The sequence below is a fragment of the Schistocerca americana genome, chromosome X, assembly GCF_021461395.2.
Source record: "Schistocerca americana isolate TAMUIC-IGC-003095 chromosome X, iqSchAmer2.1, whole genome shotgun sequence".
Classification (NCBI taxonomy): Eukaryota; Metazoa; Arthropoda; class Insecta; order Orthoptera; family Acrididae; genus Schistocerca; species Schistocerca americana.
In genome coordinates, this window is record NC_060130.1 from 519,443,926 (window position 1) to 519,466,639 (window position 22,714).

Consider the following 22,714-nt stretch of genomic DNA (forward strand, 5'->3'; position numbering starts at 1 on the left):
TTTGTTTTTACTGCTTTTATCTTTACTGGGAACACCTTCAAGTGGCTCTGGGATTCCTTCTTAAGCTTAATGGCTACTTTTTATCACCCAGACGACCTCTCCCATTACCCTTGCATCCCTTCCATTGATCCATATCAATATCACCACTACGACTGTTTCCATTAAATCATCCGGAGTCCATACTGTCCCTATCACTCCTCTATAGCTCTGCACATGCCCTGCACAACCACAATTAAAACATTTTGTATTTGACGCAAATATGTTTCTTCAATCCCTTATACCTGTAGACACACAAATTTCCTCATACACCAATGCTAATCTAACCACTGCATGGAAATCTTTCAACACCCCAGCATGCATTCTCCTTGATATCTCTTCTGCCAAACCTCTCCGAAAAGCATCAATCCCACATTTCTTGGCTTCCTGTAACAATACTTTGTTCACCTCCTCACTCTGTGTTAACTCAAAAGTATGTACATTTGGCTTCTTAATCCTAACTACGAAATCCTCAGCCATTTCGTTATGCTTTCTGGAGGCCATACTCAACTGCTCATGGAAAAACCAAGCATTGCCCTGTTTCCTGTATCTTTGTTCTAATTCTTGCCTCAGTTGGTCACAAGTCTCTGCATTGCACAATGCCTCCATGCACTGCAAAAGCAACTATGTTTCTGCTATTAAAAATAACCTTGCTATCTGAAATAACAGACCAACCTTTTATGCTAGCTGATGACCTGAGATCCTCTACAAATGCAAACACATCCTCAGGTAACCTACTAGAAAAGGGAGAAGTCAGGCCGGTGATTGCTGGATCCACTCCTAGAGCCTGTGACTGTAACACCTCTCTCTCTTCATTTTTCTCCACTAGTTTATGTCTGAAACCACTTTACCTGCCCTTAATTGAGCTACCTGGTTCACCAATGACTGTATAGCCTCCACACTGGTGACACCTTGTGTCTCCGACTTTGCTACTGCCTCATGCATCACTCATCGTCACGTGTCAGAATTAATACCTTAAAACAACACAAAAATAATATTCCAATAATAACCCAGACACTCCATGACTTGCCTATACTACCAACCTACTTCTCTCTAATCATGAGCCAACTGCACTCATTTCTCAGTGTGGCCATGTGCCCAGAAAGGTTAAACATAAAGCAAACAACTGCTACAGACTTGGCACTAGGGGCAGAATTCCCAAGCAAACTGCACTGTGTACAGCACACAGGTACTAACGACTCCTGTCTAGAATTACCCTTAAACTGTGATAAGTCAGCTGCTTCCTCTGATATAACAAAAGTGACTCCACTATTACCACACCCCCTAATCCTTGACCCCCAATCCTTTTGTCACCACAAAAGAACAAAATAGTCTCTCATAGCAAATGATGATACCACAGGCTCCGGTTTGTATGTCGTGCTACAGGGTTGGAACATCCTCTGCTGCTGATTGCGTCATCGTCAGCACCTCTAACACCACTCTGAACAGTTCCCAGAGGTGACGACTACTCTGACACCACCTGATGAGTTAGAGTGGTGAGTGGAGACGAGGGGGTGGGGGGGAGGCGTAGGTTACAGTGTAGACACTGTTGGCGGTAAAAAATGATTTTATTCAACTCCAATATATGACAAGTCACAGCTCTGAGATGCAAATAAGCCTCTCTCTTTTGTTCCTGGCTGGCGCTGGCATTAAGGTGGCAGCTACCACCCTGGATGCTCAGATGGCATCCTGAAATGCTGACGGCAGGCCCATAGTAGGCCAGCAGCTCTCGGACACAACAGCCATTGACACCAGTGGCATGCTACTTCCCTTGGCAGCATGAAGCCCTGGCATCCATTATTCCACACGCGTCACCATGGTTGCATGTGAAGACAGCACTGCACACAGTACAACTCACTGCCCTCTTGATGGATTTGGATGGCAGCTGCCGCTGCAGCACCTAGTCCCACTCGGAAGTCAGCATCAGCCGCAGCAAGCACGTCTAGCAAGTTGACAGGGCTGTGGCACCCAGTCCTGAGATGAATTTAGAGCTGGTGGCAAGTGTAAACTGGTCTCAAAACCATGGCTGCTGCTGGCAGTGCCCAGTCATCTCGCGGTCCGGTGTAACTCTGTCGTCCTGGTGGTGGTGTTGGTCTTCAGTGACAAGAAGTCACTCCTATCTCAATACTCAGATTTATTTATATGCCTTTGGCTCGCCTTTGTTTCACTGAAACCTGGCACCTAGTCATGTCACCCATAACAAGAGACTTGCCCTCGTTGTGGTGACATCGCGCCACTTGCTGTATGGTTACCACTGTACAGTGCAGTTTATTGCTGCACTCAGCTCCCCTCCCTCATGATCCACTTGCGTGTCTGTTATTGCAGCCCTCATGCTGCCACACTGGTGCCTACCGGCTCACAGCTGCTAATGTAATGCTCCACAGCGGCTTTCTCACTACTTCTTATTATTTTTGCTAAAAACTTAAAACTTTTGCTCAAAAACTGGTTAGTGGCACTATCTTAAGTACAGATTTGTTAAGGGCCTTGTGCATATGCAAATGTAGGAGTCTCAATATGAAGTGAGACTGGCTGGGGTTGTGTCACATTTTGCTTGCTAACTAAAGCTGTCACTGAAAGAAACAAATCAGTAACTGTTGATTTCTAGAGATTTCTCTGCTCCAAGCCACCCCGCGAGAATTCCAAAGTTATATTGCGAGTAGAATAGCATCATCATAGTAGCACTTATTATTACTTCACATTATTTTAGATCTGATTTAAACAGCACCTGTAACCCATAATACCTCATAGTGTTTCTGACCTTCTTGGTGGTGAGTGAGTCCCTAAGGCTGGCTGTCATTTGCCACTAAGAGAAATAACAGAGGGGCCATTAAGACAGTACAATGGCCAGCCAACATGAATCAAGAGAACAGTTACAAACTCTCACCATTTTGGTTGATATTAATTGGCAGCCAACAGAAATAGTTTTACTGTATCTGTCCTATCACATACTGTAGTAAGCACCATGCTAGATGTATTGGGAATAACTGGCAGATTCCAGGACACAGTGGGAGATGCATTTCACATTATACCACAGCAGCACCTTCCACACCAGCTTGTCAGTGACAACCAGAAAATATTAAGGTCAAATACTTCTAGCAATATGTATTTGATATCCATCTAAATCAACCCATTATTCTGTTACCACAGGACACATCAAGAATCTCTTGCCTCGTGACAATTGGAGAGGCATGGACCCATTGCCACATACTACAATATTATAAAGGGTATAACAAAGTAAGGCTAACAGTCTTCAAGGTGTTGTAGAGGCTATTTTCTGAAAAAAATTGAGAACAGGAAACAATGTCCAGGAATGTCATCAAACACCACTACAGAGCACCAAGTGAAAGGGCTGAAGGCCTGACTGTTGGCCACCCCTTCAACTGCAAATGTGAAATTCTACGCTGATGCTGCACTTAGCGGTCTCTATAGAACTGTTTTGACATGCAGACACAAAATCAGTGCCATGAAATGTCATGAATGCCATCAAGCCCAATGCAAGACCTTCTGCTTGTGGTCAATTTATGTTTTCTGCAGCCAGCCGTTGTGGCCGAGCGGTTCTAGGCGCGTCAGTCCAGAATTGCACGACCACTACAGTCGCAGGTTCGAATCTTGCCTCGGGCATGGATGTGTGTGATGTCCTTAAGTTAGTCAGGTTTAAGTAGTTCTAAGTTCTAGGGGACTGATGACCTCTGATTTTAAATCCCATAGTTCTCAGAGCCATATGATCCATTTGATTTTGTTTTCTGCAGAACAGGTGCTCTCACAATAAGTGTTGACCCACAGCCACTTACATGAAGACAGCCATGTTTGGGGTCTGTAAATTCAATGCACTGCAGCATTGGTGGATGGAATTTCTGGGTATGGATCTCTATCCTTGATTCATTCTCAAGACACCTGCTCTCTTGAAGTCTGTTTGTACTGTTTTGTTAAACCCTGTATAGATGCAACACATCAAAAGTAGCCTACTTCTCATTATCAAGGCTATAATAGTAGCAGAAATGGTGAAAATTGTATATATAAAATGACATAATCACACACCCAAAATAATTTTATTGAAATGGTAGCATTCAGATCTTTAAGTACAAACACTTTTTGAGCAATATTCATCTGAAGAAGTTTTTGGCTGAGGGTTCAAACATGTGGCTCAAATCAAGTTGAGAGCTTTGTTAAATCCAGTAAGTAATATCAAGATCTTTCCAATGTCATCAGGCTCACATCTTTTCAATCACCGAAGACAGGTCAAACAATATTGTACATTTATGCCACAGTTACCAGCCATACGGGTTTTTGAATGTCCTGAAAGTTTACAGCCTTAAATTGACGCAAGGTAACATTTATATTTGATAAAAGAGGAATAACTCAAAATTAATGTTTTTACCATGTGTTTTCAATGGTTAAGAATTATTCTTACCTGCCAAAACAAGTGGAAACACTCCTTTAATGTAAAGTCTTTTGCATTTTTGGGTGTCAAATCTCTCAAAACAAAATACTTTATCACAGCTCATTAGTCAATTTTATCGATTTTAACAGATGCCATTGTTTACATCACCACCACTAACAAATGATTACCATAATTTTATATCTCTGAAACCTTTTAGTGTTAACACCTAAAGAGCTGCAGACGTCCATGACCACAGAATTTTTGCCCCATTCACACCATCTCTGTGCTAGGTCATGATCTTTTAGAATTTCACACGTCCAAAAGGAAATGATTGGCCAATTAAACAATATAACAATTTTTCTTGTAAATACTGATGTGTTCATTACAGAACAAAATCACAAGAAAAATATATGCTCACGTACATATACGAATTCCATGAGTTCCAATCTTTCTCACTTCATTTTGCTACACGTAGTATTAATTTAATGTTACTAGCTTACATTTGTTAGTTAGACATAACTGATAAAATTTACATTACTGGTATTCATTGTTTGGCAGGTCTATGGTGCCTGGGTGACACTATTACATGATATTGTAAGCGAGCAGAGCACTCGTTATTTAATTATTATGAAAATAGTGAAGAAATCAAACATTCCTTAATCTGCCCCCATTTGATGAATACCTCAATCACTTCTTTCAATCAATTCTTTAATTGTTGCACCTCACTTATCTGTTGTTCTCTTGGAAGAAATTGCAGTGGCTTTGAAAACTGAATACTCTACTGGGAATAAGCGTCAGTGTTATTTAATTTTCTGTAGTAGTAGCTATTTAGTATATTATAATCCAGGTTGGTATTATGTGACAAGGGGACAACTTGTTTGCAAGTAAATTTAAAGGGTAGTTTCAGAACTTAAAGACACTAACATGATTGCTCATACTATTTGAGGGAATCTGTGACAGAACGTATGAGTGAGATTGTTAAGATAAAGATGTTGCTTCTGCTTGGTGGACTTGATAATCTAGTGGCCATCAGATAGTGAAACGTTGACAACATGAAGAGTACTGTTACATTTGGAGTAATCAAAAGTGAATTTGCTATATACAAATAACTAAGACGATCTACAACATTAAAAATTAAAGGTTCACTCAGTCAAAACAACACAGATGTCTCCTAGGTCTCAGACATCAATACAATTTGGTATAAGTGACTAAAGAAGATGGCTACTCAGGCAAGTAGTGATGTGCTCAGTTTGGCTCTTGAAGGATATAAGAACTGAATTATTTTGTTCCAGCAGGTTACAAGGTTTTCAGTGTAACATAACTACAATCCAAAGAACACACAAATCATACATCCCATCTTCACTGTAAATGGATTCGGCTCAATGGAAGTGCCTGATTCCATCCGTCTGCTTTGACCCACGACGTAAGGGTGTTGTGGTGTGTGACGTCATTACGGCGCGAGTTTTAGTTGGTTGTGTTTGATGGCGCCCTGTGTGTGTGTGTGTGTGTGTGTGTGTGTGTGTGTGTGTGTGTGTGTGTGTGTGATGGCTGGCCGAAATTTCTTGGTGGTAAGTAATTGCATTTTTTGGGTCTATTTTTCTTGAGTTGTAATGTTTTCTGTATTTATTGCGTATTGAATGTGTTTTAATTTACGTAGGGATGTTTGAGTTTCTAATTTTTGAGGTGTTTTGGTTTTTTTCGTATCAGTAGTTATAGTGGACCTATATAGGTCTAGGGAAGTGTCTGATTCCTTTAGATTTTGTACTTTGTAAAATAATTTTTTTTTTTTTTTTTTGTTCCTCATCTGGTGTGGTTTGTGTTTTTTTTACTGTTATATTTAGCTTGTCCCCTTCCTAAAACCCCCAATTTCCAGCAGCTGTCCTGTTAGTTTGATTGTATTTTTGGAGGGAGATGTTATTGTCTTATTTATATGTATTTTCATTCAAATGGTTGAAATGGCTCTGAGCATTATGGGACTTAACATCTGAGGTCATCATTCCCTTAAATTTAGAACTACTTAAACCTAACTAACCTAAGGACATCACATACACCCACGCATGAGGCAGGACTTGAACCCGCGACCGGAGCAGTCGCGCAGTTCCACGCTGAAGCGCCTAGAACCATTCGGCCACACCGGCCGGCACGTATTTTAATGTTTGTTGCCATATGTATGTAGTGATATCATAGGCACCATATTGGAGACGCTTAGAATAGCCATTTCTGCCATATTGATGATGTCTAGGTCAAAGCAGAGGGGTGGAATCTGACACTTCCGTATTCTCGAGGATTCACACAACTGGAAAAAGACTTTCCAAATTTACATTCACTGTGCTTCCTTAACATTCAGATTAGTTGAACGCAACAGAATATAACTTCCATGACAACCCTGCATTTGAAATCCATCTCACCATTAAAGTATTATTATTTACTACCCAAATGAAACATCCTGAGGATATGGTACAAGATCTTAAAAGTTATGCTGTCAGATATATTTACAGTGCCAACGTTTAATATTCAGTGACCTCTGTGGGAACTTTTCTATCATCATTCTAATCATCAGATTTGATGACATCATAGTACATAGCATGATTTCTAAAACATTGTGCAATGAAGTTCAATACATAAATGATAAGTATTTGTGATTTCCAGAAGACTGAAGTGCAAGACTAACACAGTTCCTCACATTTTGAAACAAAATTAAAGAAGCCTGAGTGCACCTTCTGTTCTCAACATGTGCACTGTCTCCAAATGGAATATTGCTATCATAGTAAAATATGTAAATAGTTGATGAAAAAAATTCATATCTATGATATGAAGTCCATTTAAGAAAATTAAGTGATTTCTACTGATGTAACACAAACACCCCATCAACTTGATGTTAGTAACTGTAAATATTGTGAGTGATGAGCAAAAGTTATGTTTCAGAGAATCAAACCTTTTAGAATCCATGGAGATAACTCGATTTTGGGCAGGTTGTTATGGTTGACTCGGAATATGTTTAACAGCCCTGTTTAAAATGGAAGAGAGCTTTTTGTGAATCAATTTGGCTACCTTTTTCAATGGATGGCAAAAAATTTTTATCATGAGATCTTCAATCAACTATGATTAAGAGCAAGGTGAGTTTTGTGTTTGTCAGGTATTGAAGAGAAACCAAAACAAAATTTCTCTTCTGTGTTTATCAGGTATTTCAGAAAAACAATCACAAAATTTACCTAAACATGACTAGCACCCAAAATTAATCATATGGGTAGCACAATGTTGTATCCTACAAAAGAAGAAGTCACAAAGACAATACAAAAATTATAAAAACTGAAGTCAGCAGATCTAGATGAGTTGTCAATTCCTGATCTGAGGGGACAGATGGACAGGGGTCACCAAAAGGGCCCACACCCTAAGTCTGTTGTGGTGTGTGACGTCACAGCGGCGCAAAGTTTAGTTTGCGAGTGTCGCGTGTTTGTAGATGTCTTGCTGTGTTGTTGGTGGTGCTCTCTGGTGGCATGTCTGTAGGCTATGGGTAAGGCTTTGTTGTTGGTTTAGTGTGTGCTTGTGATGTGTTTGTAGGTGCCGTGTCATTGTGGTTTGGTGGTGCTCTCTGGTGGGGTTTGTGGGTTGTGTGGTGTGTGCCATATTGGGTTCATTTGAGCTGTTGATGTTGTCAGCTGCTGTTGTGCTTGTAAGTGAAGATTGATGGCGTATTGTGCAGTGAGTTGATGGTTTAATTTTTGTTTTGTTTTATGGTAATGTAGTGTTGTATGTGGGTTGTCGTGTTTGAATTTTTGAGATCAATTTTTTTTGTGTCGTCGTTAGGAATGGATATGACGGATAAACTGAACAGTTTTGAGCTGTGGGGAATGACAGGTGACACAGCTATGTCACTCATTAAGTTTTTGCAGCTCTTCGGGCTATTGGCTGAGCTAGTGAACTGCTCTGTGTGCAGAGAATATATGAAGATGACGAAAGTTTCAGCGTCTCGGACCAGAGACAGCTATATGCGGAGGTGCCGGCGTGACAACGTTTGGCGCTCCATTCGCCGGGGTACCTGGTTGGAGAAGTCTAGGTTGGGCATGCGTGAAATTGTTTTGTTGAGTTATCATTTTTGTTATCAGTCCTCACACAGTTTTTGTGTGCATGAGGTGGGTGTGAGTGAGCGAACGGTCCTTGATTGGTATTCTTTTTGTCAGGAGATCTGTTCAGAATATATTAAATACAGGGGTAAGTTGGGTGGGCCTGGAGTAAAGGTGGAGACTGATGAGTCACAGTTTGGTAGGAGGAAGTATGGGAGGGGTAAGCCTGTGGTTGGTTTATGGGTGTAGGGGCCTGTGGTATCTAGGTCTGGTTGTTCTGAGTGTGTGTTTAGGGTTGTGGAAAATCGTACGAAGAGAGAGTTAGTGGGGTTGATTCAAAATTATGTAGAACAGGGTAGTACGGTAGTATCTGATGGGTTTGCGTCTTATAGTGCGTTGGATCGGGAGGGTAACAATCATCTAGTTGTTAATCATATTGTAGAGTTCAAGAATTATAATAGTGGGGCCTGTACAAATACTTTGGTGAGTTTTGGGGAGCTGTTAAATCTGTAATAGGGAGGGGGAAGAGGCACTCTTCCAACCTTAAGGCTCATTTAGATGAGTACTGTTGGCGGAAGGGTTGTGGAATTGTGAGGTTTCTTGGGAGGGGGGAGGGGGGGGGGGCGGGGGTTGGCTGCCGCTCGGGAGTGGAGGGTGGTTGGTGAGGTTTGGGGAGAAAGGTGGGTGGGGGATGGTTTTGGTTTTTTATGTGGAGGATTCATTTTGTTGCAGTTTTTTTAGTTGTAGGCTGTGAATGGTTTTTTTGTTTTGTTTTGGTTACTGTTTGTTTCTTTGGTTCTGATTTTTCGGGTTGGGGGAGGAGTTGGGAAGTTTGTTTGGTTGTCTTTTATTCTGTGTGTGTGTGTGGGGGGGGGGGGGGTGGTTGTGTGTGAGACTGTGGTGTCCGAACTAGTAGGCAGTCTGGAGCTTTCACGTGGTGAGTTTTCGATTTTTTTATTCATGTTTTTATCTGGTTAGATGATTTGTGGATCATGTGTCGGGGGATTGTGTTGTTGGTATTGGTGAGTTGTTTTTCACCCTGTGAGTTTAAGGGAAGTGTTCGATTCCAGATTTGATGTTTTTTTTTTTTTGGTTTTTGAGGTACTGATGATTAAGAATGTGATTGTAGGTTTTGTGGTTTCTGAATAGGTATCGACACTTTCCTCGCCCCATATAGGTCAAGGGAAGTATTCGATTCCCGATTTGGTTTTTCCTTGTGGAAGTGGGTGCAGGTTCTGGGGTTTCTGAATTGGTATCAATATTTTTCGTTGACCTATATAGGTCAAGGGAAGTGTTCGATTCCCGATTTGGTTTTTCCTTGTGGAAGTGGGTGCAGGTTCTGGGGTTTCTGAATTGGTATCAATATTTTTCGTTGACCTATATAGGTCAAGAGAAGTGTTCGATTCCAGATTTGGTGTTTTCTGAATTGGTATCGATACTTTCTATTGACCTATATAGGTCAAGGAAAGTGTTAGATTCCGAATTTGGTGTGGTTTTCGAGGTAGTGACGATTGTGGAAATGGTTGTAGGTTTTTTGGTTTCTGAATTGGTATCGACTCTTTCCGTAGACCTACATAGGCCAAGTGAAGTGTTTGATTCCAGATTTGGTGTTTTCTTGTGGATTTTGAGGTACTGATAATTATGGAAGTGATTGTAGGTCTGGGGTTTCTTAATTGCTATCGATATTTTCCGTTGACCTATATACGTCAAGGGAAGTGCTCAATTCCAGATTTTGTTTTCTCTTGTAGTTTCTGGTCTCGATACTTTCCTTTGACCTATATAGGTCAAGGGAAGTGTTCGATTCCAGATTTGGTGTTTTCTTGTGGTTTTTGAGGTAGTGATGATTGAAGATGTGGTTTCTGAACTGGTATCATCACTTTCTGTTGACCTATATAGTTCAAAGGAAGTGTTCAATTCCCGATTTGGGTTTTCCTTGTGGAAGAGGGTGTAGGTTCTGGGGTTTCTGAATTGGTATCGATATTTTTCGTTGACCTATATAGGTCAAGGGAAGTGTTCGATTCCAGATTTGGTGTTTTCTGAATTGGTATCGATATTTTCTATTGACCTATATTGGTCAAGGGAAGTGTTCGATCCTGACTTTGGTACTTTTGGAGGTAGTGACGATTGTGGAAATGGTTGTAGGTTTTTTGGTTTCTGAATTGGTATCGACACTTTCTGTTGACCTACATACGTCAAGAGAAGTGTTTGATTCCACATTTGGTGTTTTCTTGTGGTTTTTGAGGTAGTGATGATTATGGAAGTGATTATAGGTCCGGGGTTTCTTAATTGCTATCGATATTTTCCGTTGACCTATATAGGTCAAGGGAAGTGTTCGATTCCCGATTTGGTTTTTCCTTGTGGAAGTGGGTGTAGGTTCTGGGGTTTCTGAATTGGTATCAATATTTTTCGTTGACCTATATAGGTCAAGAAAAGTGTTCGATTCCAGATTTGGTGTTTTCTTGTGGTTTTTGAGGTACTGATGATTATGGAAGTGATTGTAGGTCTGGGTTTTCTTAATTGCTATCGATATTTTCCGTTGACCTATATACGTCAAGGGAAGTGCTCAATTCCAGATTTTGTTTTCTCTAGTAGTTTCTGGTCTCGATACTTTCCTTTGACCTATATATGTCAAGGGAAGTGTTCGATTCCAGATTTGGTGTTTTCCTGTGGTTTTTGAGGTAGTGATGATTGTGGATGTGGTTGTAGGTTTTGTGATTTCTGAATTAGTATCGATACTTTCCGTTGACCTATATAGGCCAAGGGAAGTGTTTCATTTCAGATTGCTGTTTTCTTGTGGTTTTTGAGGTAATGATTGTGGAAGTCGTCGTAGGCCTTATGGTTTCTGAATTGAAACTTTCTGTTGACCTATATAGGTCAAGGGAAATGTTCGATTCCAGATTTGGTGTTTTCTTGTTGTTTCTGAGATACTGACGATTGAAGATGTGGTTTCTGAACTGGTATCATCACTTTCTGTTGACCTATATAGTTCAAGGGAAGTGTTCGACTCCCGATTTGGGTTTTCCTTGTGGTAGAGGGTGTAGGTTCTGGGGTTTCTCAATTGGTATCGATATTTTTCGTTGACCTATATAGGTCAAGGGAAGTGTTCGATTCCAGATTTGGTGTTTTCTGAATTGGTATCGATATTTTCTATTGACCTATATTGGTCAAGGGAAGTGTTCGATCCTGACTTTGGTGCTTTTTGAGGTAGTGACGATTGTGGCAATGGTTGTAGGTTTTTTGGTTTCTGAATTGGTATCGACACTTTCCGTTGACCTACATAGGTCAAGTGAAGTGTTTGATTCCAGATGTGGTGTTTTCTTGTGGTTTTTGAGGTACTGATGATTATGGAAGTGATTGTAGGTCTGGGTTTTCTTAATTGCTATCGATATTTTCCGTTGACCTATATACGTCAAGGGAAGTGCTCAATTCCAGATTTTGTTTTCTCTAGTAGTTTCTGGTCTCGATACTTTCCTTTGACCTATATAGGTCAAGGGAAGTGTTCGATTCCAGATTTGGTGTTTTCCTGTGGTTTTTGAGGTCGTGATGATTGTGGATGTGGTTGTAGGTTTTGTGATTTCTGAATTAGTATCGATACTTTCCATTGACCTATATAGGCCAAGCGAAGTGTTTCATTTCAGATTGCTGTTTTCTTGTGGTTTTTGAGGTAATGATTGTGGAAGTGGTCGTAGGCTTTATGGTTTCTGAATTGAAACTTTCCGTTGACCTATATAGGTCAAGGGAAATGTTCGATTCCAGATTTGGTGTTTTCTTGTTGTTTTTGAGATACTGACGATTGAAGATGTGGTTTCTGAACTGGTATCATCACTTTCTGTTGACCTATATAGTTCAAGGGAAGTGTTCGATTCCCGATTTGGTTTTTCCTTGTGGAAGAGGGTGTAGGTTCTGGTGTTTCTGAATTGGTATAGATATTTTTCGTTGGCCTATACAGGCCTAGGGAAGTGTTCGATTCCAGATTTGGTGTTTTCTGAATTGGTATCGATATTTTCTATTGACCTATATTGGTCAAGGGAAGTGTTCGATCCTGACTTTGGTGCTTTTTGAGGTAGTGACTATTGTGGAAATGGTTGTAGGTTTTTTGGTTTCTGGATTGGTATCGACACTTTCCGTTGACCTACATAGGACAAGGGAAGTGTTTGATTCCAGATTTGGTGTTTTCTTGTGGTTTTTGAGGTACTGATGATTATGGAAGTGATTGTAGGTCTGGGGTTTCTTAATTGCTATCGATATTTTCCGTTGACCTATATACGTCAAGGGAAGTGTTCAATTCCAGATTTTGTTTTCTCTTGTAGTTTCTGGTCTCGATACTTTCCATTGACCTATATAGGTCAAGGGAAGTGTTCGATTCCAGATTTGGTGTTTTCTTGTGGTTTTTGAGGTAGTGATGATTACGGAAGTGATTGTAGGTCCGGGGTTTCTTAATTGCTATCGAAATTTTCCGTTGACCTATATAGGTCAAGGGAAGTGTTCGATTCCCGATTTGGTTTTTCCTTGTGGAAGTGGGTGTAGGTTCTGACGTTTCTGAATTGGTATCAATATTTTTCGTTGACCTATATAGGTCAAGAGAAGTGTTCGATTCCAGATTTGGTGTTTTCTGAATTGGTATCGATACTTTCTATTGACCTATATAGGTCAAGGAAAGTGTTAGATTCCGAATTTGGTGTGGTTTTCGAGGTAGTGACGATTGTGGAAATGGTTGTAGGTTTTTTGGTTTCTGAATTGGTATCGACACTTTCCGTTGACCTACATAGGTCAAGTGAAGTGTTTGATTCCAGATTTGGTGTTTTCTTGTGGTTTTTGAGGTACTGATGATTATGGAAGTGATTGTAGGTCTGGGGTTTCTTAATTGCTATCAATATTTTCCGTTGACCTATATAGGTCAAGGGAAGTGCTCAATTCCAGATTTTGTTTTCTCTTGTAGTTTCTGGTCTCGATACTTTCCATTGACCTATATAGGTCAAGGGAAGTGTTCGATTCCAGATATGGTGTTTTCTTGTGGTTTTTGAGGTAGTGATGATTATGGAAGTGATTGTAGGTCCGGGGTTTCTTAATTGCTATCGATATATTCCGTTGACCTATATAGGTCAATGGAAGTGTTTGATTCCAGATTTGGTGTTTTCTTGTGGTTTCTGAATTGGTACCCATACTTTCCATTGACTTATATAGGTCAAGGGTACTGTTCGATCCCAGATTTGATGTTTTCTTGTGGTTATCGAGGTAGTGATGATTGTGGAAGTGGTTGTAGGTTTTGTGGTTTCTGAGTTGGTTTCGATACTTTCCGTTGAGCTATATAGGTCAACGGGAGCTTTCGATTCCATTGGCTATTGTTTGAAGTTGACTTTGTCAATGTTATGGTCTGTCTATTTTACCAGCTTTGTTGTTTGGTTTAGTGGCGTGTGTTTATTATGAGTTTGTCCCCACCCAAAAACCCTCAATTTCCCCCACTTGTCCCGTTAGATTCATTATAATATAGGAGGAATAAGTATTTGATGGTTTTTTGATCTATTTTTCTGTTTTTTGTCATGTGTACGTAATGACGTCATACTCACAATATGGTAATTGTTGTGAATGGTAGTTTCCCTGATATTGGTGACATCATTGGTCAAGGGTAACGGGTGGGATTGGACATTTCCGTTAACTCGATGGGCAGTATATAAATTCCATTAACACACACAATAAATGAGAACATCTAAAGCCACAGGTAATACAGAAAGTACTGGAAATTACAAGGCCTTTACCTATTCTCATCATCTCAAAAATAATAGAATCTGTCACAAAAGTCAGAATAATGAGTTCCAGAATCAATACAACCTTCCTTAAGAATCACACTTTGGCTTCCGAGATGGCAGAGGTACAATATCAATCACAACAGAGTTAATAAATTGGTAACTGAAGTTTTCGACACGGATGACTTTATCTTTGATAAGGATAGAAGCTTAAGTAATAAATTAAAATTTGTGCCACAGCTAGGACTCGAATCTGGGCCTCCAGATTACTGGACAAATTACTAACACTAAATCACTGTGGTATTGTGGCTACCACCACTGCACAGACTACCCTAGTGCAATGACCTCCTTAACATAAACCTCATGCATGTCTTCAGCCTATCCTCTCCCCTCATAAATCATGAGTGCTTCTGAGGCTCTCAGCTGTTCCAATATTGGAGAACCTTGGCAATACTGACAATTTAAGAAGGGGAAAATGAGCTGAAGATGAGAAATGCAGTTTGTTTTAGGGAGGGCATTGGATTACGGTAGCCCATTCAGTTGTGGCAGCAACAATACCATGGTGGTGTAGTGGTTAGCACACCTGCATAAAAATCAGGAGACCCAAGTTCAAATCCTGACGATGGCACATATTTTAATTCATTACTTCAGCTTCTACCTTTATTGAAGGCAAAGGTGAGACTCATATATCTCCAAGAAAATGAAACTCCATCAGATCAAGGGATGAATTTACTGACTACGTAGTAAGGTCAAAGTTTTTAGTGATATGAATATCAATTGTCAACTGACATGGAATGATCATACAATGATAATGGCAAAGAGGATGTCACTGGCACTTTATATCCTTAGAGTACAGTCATCAGTTAAGTCAGTGCCTTGTGGAACCGTAGTCTTCATAAACTGTCCATTCTTACCTATGGAATTCTGTTCTGGGGCTTATAAGTACAAATATGAACACAATTTTCAAACTGCAGAATGGAACTGTAAGGAATGTATAGTAAGGCTCACTGTAAAGAAATAGTAAAAACAGAAAAATGGTATCCTTACTATGTGAAGTGAGTTTATCTGTCAATATGTTGTGCATATCGCGAAAAACAGTAGTAAATGTGTCACAAAAAGTTCTATACATGCCCTTGCAACAAGAGCCAGACTTACATTTGCCAGGAATAAAGTAACAAAAATCCTACACAGCATTTTCTATCAAGGAATAAAACTGCGTAATAATTTGCTCAAGAGAATGAAGGAGACAAATAAAACAGATGTTTGAAAGGGTAGTTCGAGTGCATCTCTTAACTATTGCACATTGCACAGTTAAATACTACTTACAGAACTCGAGAGTAGCAGTTAATAATTAAAAAGGTGATTGCTAGTGGATAATGATAATGCCTCCCCATTTTTCTGGGTTCAGCATCTCACTCACGATGAGAGGATGCTGCCTGAGTTTACTGATAAGCGAAAGGGACGTGGAGATCTAACACAGGCATGGCAGCATGATTGTGGTCCTAATGTCAACTGAAAGTACACAGGATTGTGTGTAGTGAAAAAACCAAATGAATAGAGCTTAATTAATTTTTAGGTATGTTGTGTAACTTAGACAGCTGTTTATTAGACATGTGCATCACATTTTGGAGGATGGAGGTTCATGTTCTGTCCATCCCTCCTGATTTAGGCATTTCTATATCACTTCAGGTAACTGCTAAGACAGTTGCTCCAACATATTGTTTCCATCTCCCTATTACACATGTGTGTACATTCATACATCTTTATACATGACTTACATTTTCCTTGTTCAAGTGGACAGATCCTATATCATTATAAAATAACCCTTGAAAAAATAAACTCCTCATACAGTAAAGGCCATGATAGGGACTCTATCTGACACTGGAATCTCAACCAAGTGTTACCAGTTCTGGCTGCATTTAAACACCAGTAGCACTGACTGCTACATCATTACTCTCGGCACCTGTTCTGTTTCTTATGTTCCCTTAGACTGTTTACACACTAAGAGAGATCTCGAAGTCTTTATTAACTGTTCTGACAATTATTTATGTTTCTCAGGTCTTGATCAAATGCTCACATGAACTTCAGCCACAGTGTCTCAAACGTTCAGAGCCTGCAGTAAATAGCTGTAAATCTTGTTTGAGAATTGAGGTAGCGTCCTACGTTTACATTTGAGCTACAAATGTAACAGAACAGGGGCGATTATGTAGTAACAATTGTTTCTGATCACTTGCCCATCAATCCCCAGTATAGTGAAGACAACTTTAAAGAAAAATTACAAATGTATCTTCAGGAAACCGTTGGAAAAGGATGAAATTAAAATGATAAAAGTGCGAGAGATGACTCGAGGAGATGGAATGCGAGGCGAAAAGGGGTGAGAGATGTTTGCTGTAGGCCAAGGAAAATCGCATGGCGATGGTTTAAATACATAATCCTCATTCAATTTTCGGACTGACGTTAACAACATGAATCCCAATCAATCTGGGACATATTACTTTACCAAATCAATCTGGGGCATATTACTTTACAAAATAATTGCACACATTCTGCTCTGCATGAAGTTATAAGTGAAACAGATTTAAGATTTCGTTCACAACACTGATTTCTCTAGCGGCAAGAATTACTTTTCTGTTTGAAGTTCAATCGACAAAGGAATCAGTTAAAAGACTCTGAACACTTACATAACAAAGAGCGTTACAAACTGTTTCCTAACACTACAGACTGGACATAACAATCATTTTCAAACTGAAGACTGGTATTACTATATAGCGTCCTTAACAAGTACATAACCTAAATATTTGTAATAATTAAGTACTGATTTCAAATACACATTATACAGAGTTGAGGCAGAATAGGGAAGGAAAACTTAAAGCAATAAATTTTACTTACTTGCTCGCATTGCTACCGAGAGCATCGAAAAGCCTCTTACGAGACCTGCTAACTTCATCATGCTGCGTCATAATACAAAAACGACTTCGATTATACGTTTATCTGGCGTGCCAAGATTGTTTTAAAGGTCTATCCATTTGATCCAGTGAATTCACACAATAACAATACATTACACAAACACAAATGAAACAATAAATGCAAAATACACAATCAAAACACAAACATTATACCCCACTATCGATCCTTTCGGAAATAGTCTCTGCAATCGCAGGTGATATTGCAACAGCACTTTTGTATCAACGACTCCAGATTGGTGGTGTTTACCGCAATTTTGGGGAAAATATTTTTCTTTTGGGAATGTATGGAGAAACAAAAATCTCTGGGAAATTTTTCCGGAAGAATATTTCTGTATCAGGGAGACTGGGAAGTATTTTATCTGCCTAGTCACGGCCGCCTGTATTAGAGGCCGGAGGACTGAAATGTGGCAACGTTACGTTAGGGCCTACCGCATGGCTGTGGCTATAAGGTAGCGAACGGAAGCAGTTGTTTACGTACTTTCGCGGTGTCTCTTTTATCCGACATTACAGTGTAATTATGCTATACTGGACCCTGCAAAAATTATAGAAAGTAGTCGTGACTACAGTCGAAGATATAACACAATGTAAGTATACAATTCTGTGAAGTTTGTAGTGTTTTTACATGTATATGTGCAAGTGTGCTACGTGATCGACTTTCGTCTACACAATTGCAACAAAAGTTCTAGTATATTCTAGATATAATTTGAAAGTAAAGTTTTGAATTCATAAGTTTAGTATCAGAATCTTCTCCTAAGTGATTTTGTGTTAATATTATGAATATTTCTACACATTTGATTCTATTTGTAGACTTGTGTTTCGTGATGTCCAAGCAGTAGAAAAAACCAGTCCACTCAAATTCTCATTTGCTATTTTTACATAACAGTATTTTGACGTTAGCAATTAATGCATCATTCTATTTGCAGATGCCAGAAAAATGTGTTCCTGGTTGCAACAGCAACTACAAATCCAGCAAGGAAGAGGGTTTCATCTCAGTGTTCAAATTCCCTACTGATTCCCTAACAGATTCATGTCTCTGTAACATATTGTTAAATAATTATACCAAAATCCAAAATGATCATTTAATATGTTCCAAGAAGGAGGGAGTTAATAGAAAATTAAAAACATTACATAACTTTTGACACAAAATTATGAAACTTCTTTCTTACCCATAACCTCAGTCCTTATATGCTCTGATTAGTACTGGCAAGGAGGAGGTGGACACTATGAAATAAACTTTAATGCACTGATAAATTTCAGTCACGCTTCTTATGCAAATCCTACAGCAAGTTGCCCAGTTCATTCTGACTCCGAAAGATGTGTAGATTGTGTATGACCTGTGATTTAAAAAAAAAAAAAACTAACATACTAATGAACAATACACAATAAACGTTCGTTAAAAATTATTGCTATTATGCCACCCTCATATACAAAGGTGTGCAAGATATGTTGCACCTGTCAGAAACTTTTATATTAGTTTGTCATTTATATAGGAAGGAACATGATAATACATTTCATATAACAGACTGAAATAATTGTAAATCTGCAAATAATGTTAGTAGGCACTTCACAAAATTGTTTGCTGAACTTTTATCTCCAAATCTCGGGTAAGAAACGTCATAATATACTGCTATGAAGCACATGTGAGTTATTGAAAAGTTCATCATTGCAAGGAAACGAGAATAAAATGCGTAATTGCGACATAAAGTCGGCGTAATACTGCGAGAAATTAGCTTCTCTAGGTTACTATATTATTTATGGGGACCAAATCTACAACAAAAGAAACTGGTTGCGTATTTATATCTGACACGTCGTCTGCATTCGACGAAATCTAAACTTCAGTCTCGGCCTAGCTGGTCACGCTAGCCGGCCTACTGACGTCACAGGCTACGACGTTGTCGGCTTGAGAACTCCGGCCTCTAATACAGGCGGCCGTGGCCTAGCCTTACTATTAATGTTATCTCTGATATTTCAAATCAAACAACAAAACAACACGTACGAAAAAAAAATTGTTACGTTGTTATGTGTATCAGAACATTTATTTGTGATGGCTCAAACGTTTGTATGCTAGAAACCAATAAAAAACACATACTCTCTCTCTCTCCTTTCGTCATCTCTTTTGTTAACTTCTCATATCGATAGTAGCAAGATAACGAACACAAATGTCGCACATACTAGTGCGTAGTGCTTATTTCCTCGACCGAAAATACATTCCATTCCAGAAATTTTTGCTCCATATTGCATTCAGGCTTAACCAATGAAGGTTGACATTACCATCAAATCCACACAATGTACATTGTCGCTGGATGAATAAACTACTACTACTACCACTACTACTACTACTACTACTACTACTAAATGAAAACTTTCTATTTTCAAATATGAGTACCATATTGTGAACTCGTTACAGTCCAGTTTTGGTTCATGTGATTTTCAGATGTGTAGGGATATGCGATGTTTGCGGGAACAGCTTGGTTCCCAAGCATAACTTGTGGACATACATGGGGTTTTGCAGGGCAACAGCAATAGATGTCCACACGCCCAGCTCATCAACACAAAAAGTAGTTTGATGCCTAAAACAAACCTGTCAGCTAACGACTACGAAAATACTACAATGGCACGGACAAAGACGGGCATATGCCACGGATCTTACCAGAATATACATTTTAAAGATCGGACAATAAACAAAAAAAACTCAATGCTGACGATTTTCTAATATTCCTCGTGTTTGCAGGAGTTTGGACTTGGAGCTGGTTTTGGTTGCAGCCACAGGACACACACAATATAAAATGAAAGGTACAGTGCACATGCAATTTAAATGACAACAAAATCTGAGGTACCATATACCTTGGCACACGCACTATGAAATAAAAGGGAAAGTACACATACAATTTGCGTGATAACAAAATCTGATATATGATATTCCTTAACATAAAATTAACCAGTAAAGAATTTACTGAGGGTGCTACAACTGTGGTGGCAAAAAGGTGGACCCATCCTTAATTCATTATCTTATTTGTGCACACACAGCAACTGAATTAAAAACTCCAGTATGATAAAAAATGTCACATTTGTGACAAATTTGTGGGTTATCAAGACACACACAGGTCTTCAGAAGGATAGATAAGGACGATATTGAATATGATATAATTTAATGTAATGTTGTTTATGGATGTATGGCAGTAACATATTAGTTTCTTTACGAATATGCTTATCATCCATCCCATTCCTTTAAGATGTTGTGCGCATCATGTGAAGATTAATATGAATAATGTATTAGTTGTTTTGCTTTATGAAAATGGTTACCACACGTCCTGCTTCTTTGTTTAGGTGTCATCCACAGTGTGTGAAGCTTATAAATCTTTGAAATGGCAGGGATTAATCAAATTTCCACCTATCAAACTTACGCAGCCCTCAGAGTATGCTACAGATCAGTCTGTCACCTAAGGCAATATTGTATGGAGGGTGGGGGGAGGGCAGTATCACACTCTAGCCATATTTTATAAACTAAAAGAAAGGCAGGAACAGTACTTGCAGATGCCAGTAGATAACTGGTTTTCTCCTTGCATGTAGCATGTTTCATTGGTGATAATCTTAAGTGTTATAAATTTTTTTCTTCCCCAGTTGTGAACTAGTGTGATATTGACACCCTCACTCCCCCTCCTCTGGAATAATGGCTAGGGTACAGAATCAAACACGTTCTCACCATGGTGAAAAGTCTTTTTCCAGTTGTGAGGTGCAATTAGGTTGATTTTAATTCAGAATTAAATGTGTTTTCTTGTGTAAGGCAATTTTACGAAATTGTTAATTTACCATTAATATATCATAATTGATACTTCTATATTTAGAGTTGCAAGCAGAGCTCTGGACATTACAAGAGGCAGGACATGTCTCTTATCAGGTGTGTGATACTGTGGATGGCAATGCATGCTCTGTAATGTGCTTCCAGGCTGGCCATAAGTTTGGTAAGTAGTTCTTGTTGTATGGCATTCCCTTCCTCCACCAGCACAGTGGACAACTGCAGAATGGTCAATGGTGCATTTGGATGTTCTTCAATATGTCTTCCCCACACATGCTACATGAGAATTAACCCCTGCAGTAAAGGGAGGGAGTTACTTCTGTCCACCTCTAAAAGTATTGTAGTCAGATACTTTATATTTTAAAATTTGGAAACATATGTATTTTTTAGTGCATTCTCCTACCAGATTACATATATATTTAAAATATTTCAGTTAAACTTAACCCGAAACTTCAAATCTCAGTAGTAGATGTCATTTTCCTAATGAGTATCATATTCAATACTTTTAGGTTCAGGGCCTTCATCACACATCAATAAGTCTTTAAAAAGTATGTTGAGAGTAAATCAACAATGAACCAAATCTGCATTTTTAAATTTTTTTGTGGTGGTAATGTGTGTTATGGAATACATTTAAACTAGAATTAAAATTTCCCTCAAAATATATGATTTGTAGAAAACATACACATACATATACATATGCATATATGGATGTTTTTAGTTAAATCTTGCTGGCCGGAGTGGTCGAGCGGTTATAGGAGCTTCAGTCTGGAACTGTGCGACTGCTACGGTCGCAGGTTCGAATCCTACCTTGAGCATGGATGTGTGTGATGTCCTTAGGTTAGTTAGGTTTAAGTAGTTCTAAGTTCTAGGGGACTGATGACCTCAGATTTTAATCCCCTACTGCTCAGAGCCATTTGAACCATTTTTTTAGTTAAATCTTTAGAGTACCTTTTACCTGTACAGGATGTATCATAATTAACAGGAAACTGACACAGCTGAAAGCATATGATGGCAGAAGCAAAAACGTTTCAGTAAATATGAGTCGACAAACAAGTCGTTTGTGGGATAACTGTAAATATGTGGTTATGAGCTGCCACTGACTTCAGTATGAAGATTTGTCCTAGTTAGTATAAATGTATTTGAAATGTAAACTTTTCAATTAAGTCTCCATGTAATTGTTCTCAAATATCACCCATGCCCTGTGGTTGGGGAATGTGCTACATGCATGATGGCCACCAGTACATTTTGCTGCTGATGTAAGACAACCGATGCACCAGTATGGTCCATATGGTGTACATAATACAAATGTTACAAGGGGCATGTAGAAATGATGAAGGACGAGTGAGCCTAAAATATATAACAGGCTCCTTTTTAAAACTCTTGTATCAGTGCCTTTGCCAGCTGCAAAGCAATGATGTTAGAGCTGATAAAAAGTCTTCTATCTGGCCTGAAGAGAAACCAGGAACTGTATTAATTTATTTTAGTATGAGTTTGGAAGATACGATTCGATTATTTGTACTTTATTAGCAGTGGAGTTGACAGTACAGATAGCATTCCTAAGAATGTATCATTTAAAAGGATATTTTTAGACATTAAGATGGTATATGATACAATTTGGTAATCCTGTGGGGTTAATTAGTTATAAGAATGAGTTCTCCAAGTCATCATCCCATTTTCTTAACTTTCCTACTTTTGCTGCGGAGTTAGAAATACACTTTGAGACCCTT

The 22,714-nt window shown here is 39.1% G+C and overlaps 1 protein-coding gene and 1 long non-coding RNA gene across 4 annotated transcripts in view; one reads left to right on the plus strand and one right to left on the minus strand.

Annotated features, from left to right (window-relative positions):
* LOC124556481 (transcriptional adapter 1-like) overlaps positions 1-17,350 on the minus strand; it is a 174,692-nt gene extending 157,342 nt beyond the window's left edge. For 2 of the 3 annotated variants that reach the window (XM_047130437.1, XM_047130435.1), the window contains exon 1: positions 17,115-17,350. In XM_047130437.1, coding sequence (XP_046986393.1) covers positions 17,115-17,185 — 71 coding nt within the window. In that variant the 5' untranslated portion in view covers positions 17,186-17,350. The remainder of the gene's footprint in view (positions 1-17,114) is intronic. The other variant, XM_047130436.1, reaches the window with a different exon arrangement.
* A 71-nt stretch (positions 17,351-17,421) lies between these two features.
* Positions 17,422-18,318, plus strand: LOC124556742. Its single transcript, XR_006968673.1, has 2 exons — positions 17,422-17,775; positions 18,115-18,318. It is a non-coding gene; the product is annotated as an uncharacterized LOC124556742 (long non-coding RNA).
* The last annotated feature ends 4,396 nt before the right edge of the window (positions 18,319-22,714 follow it).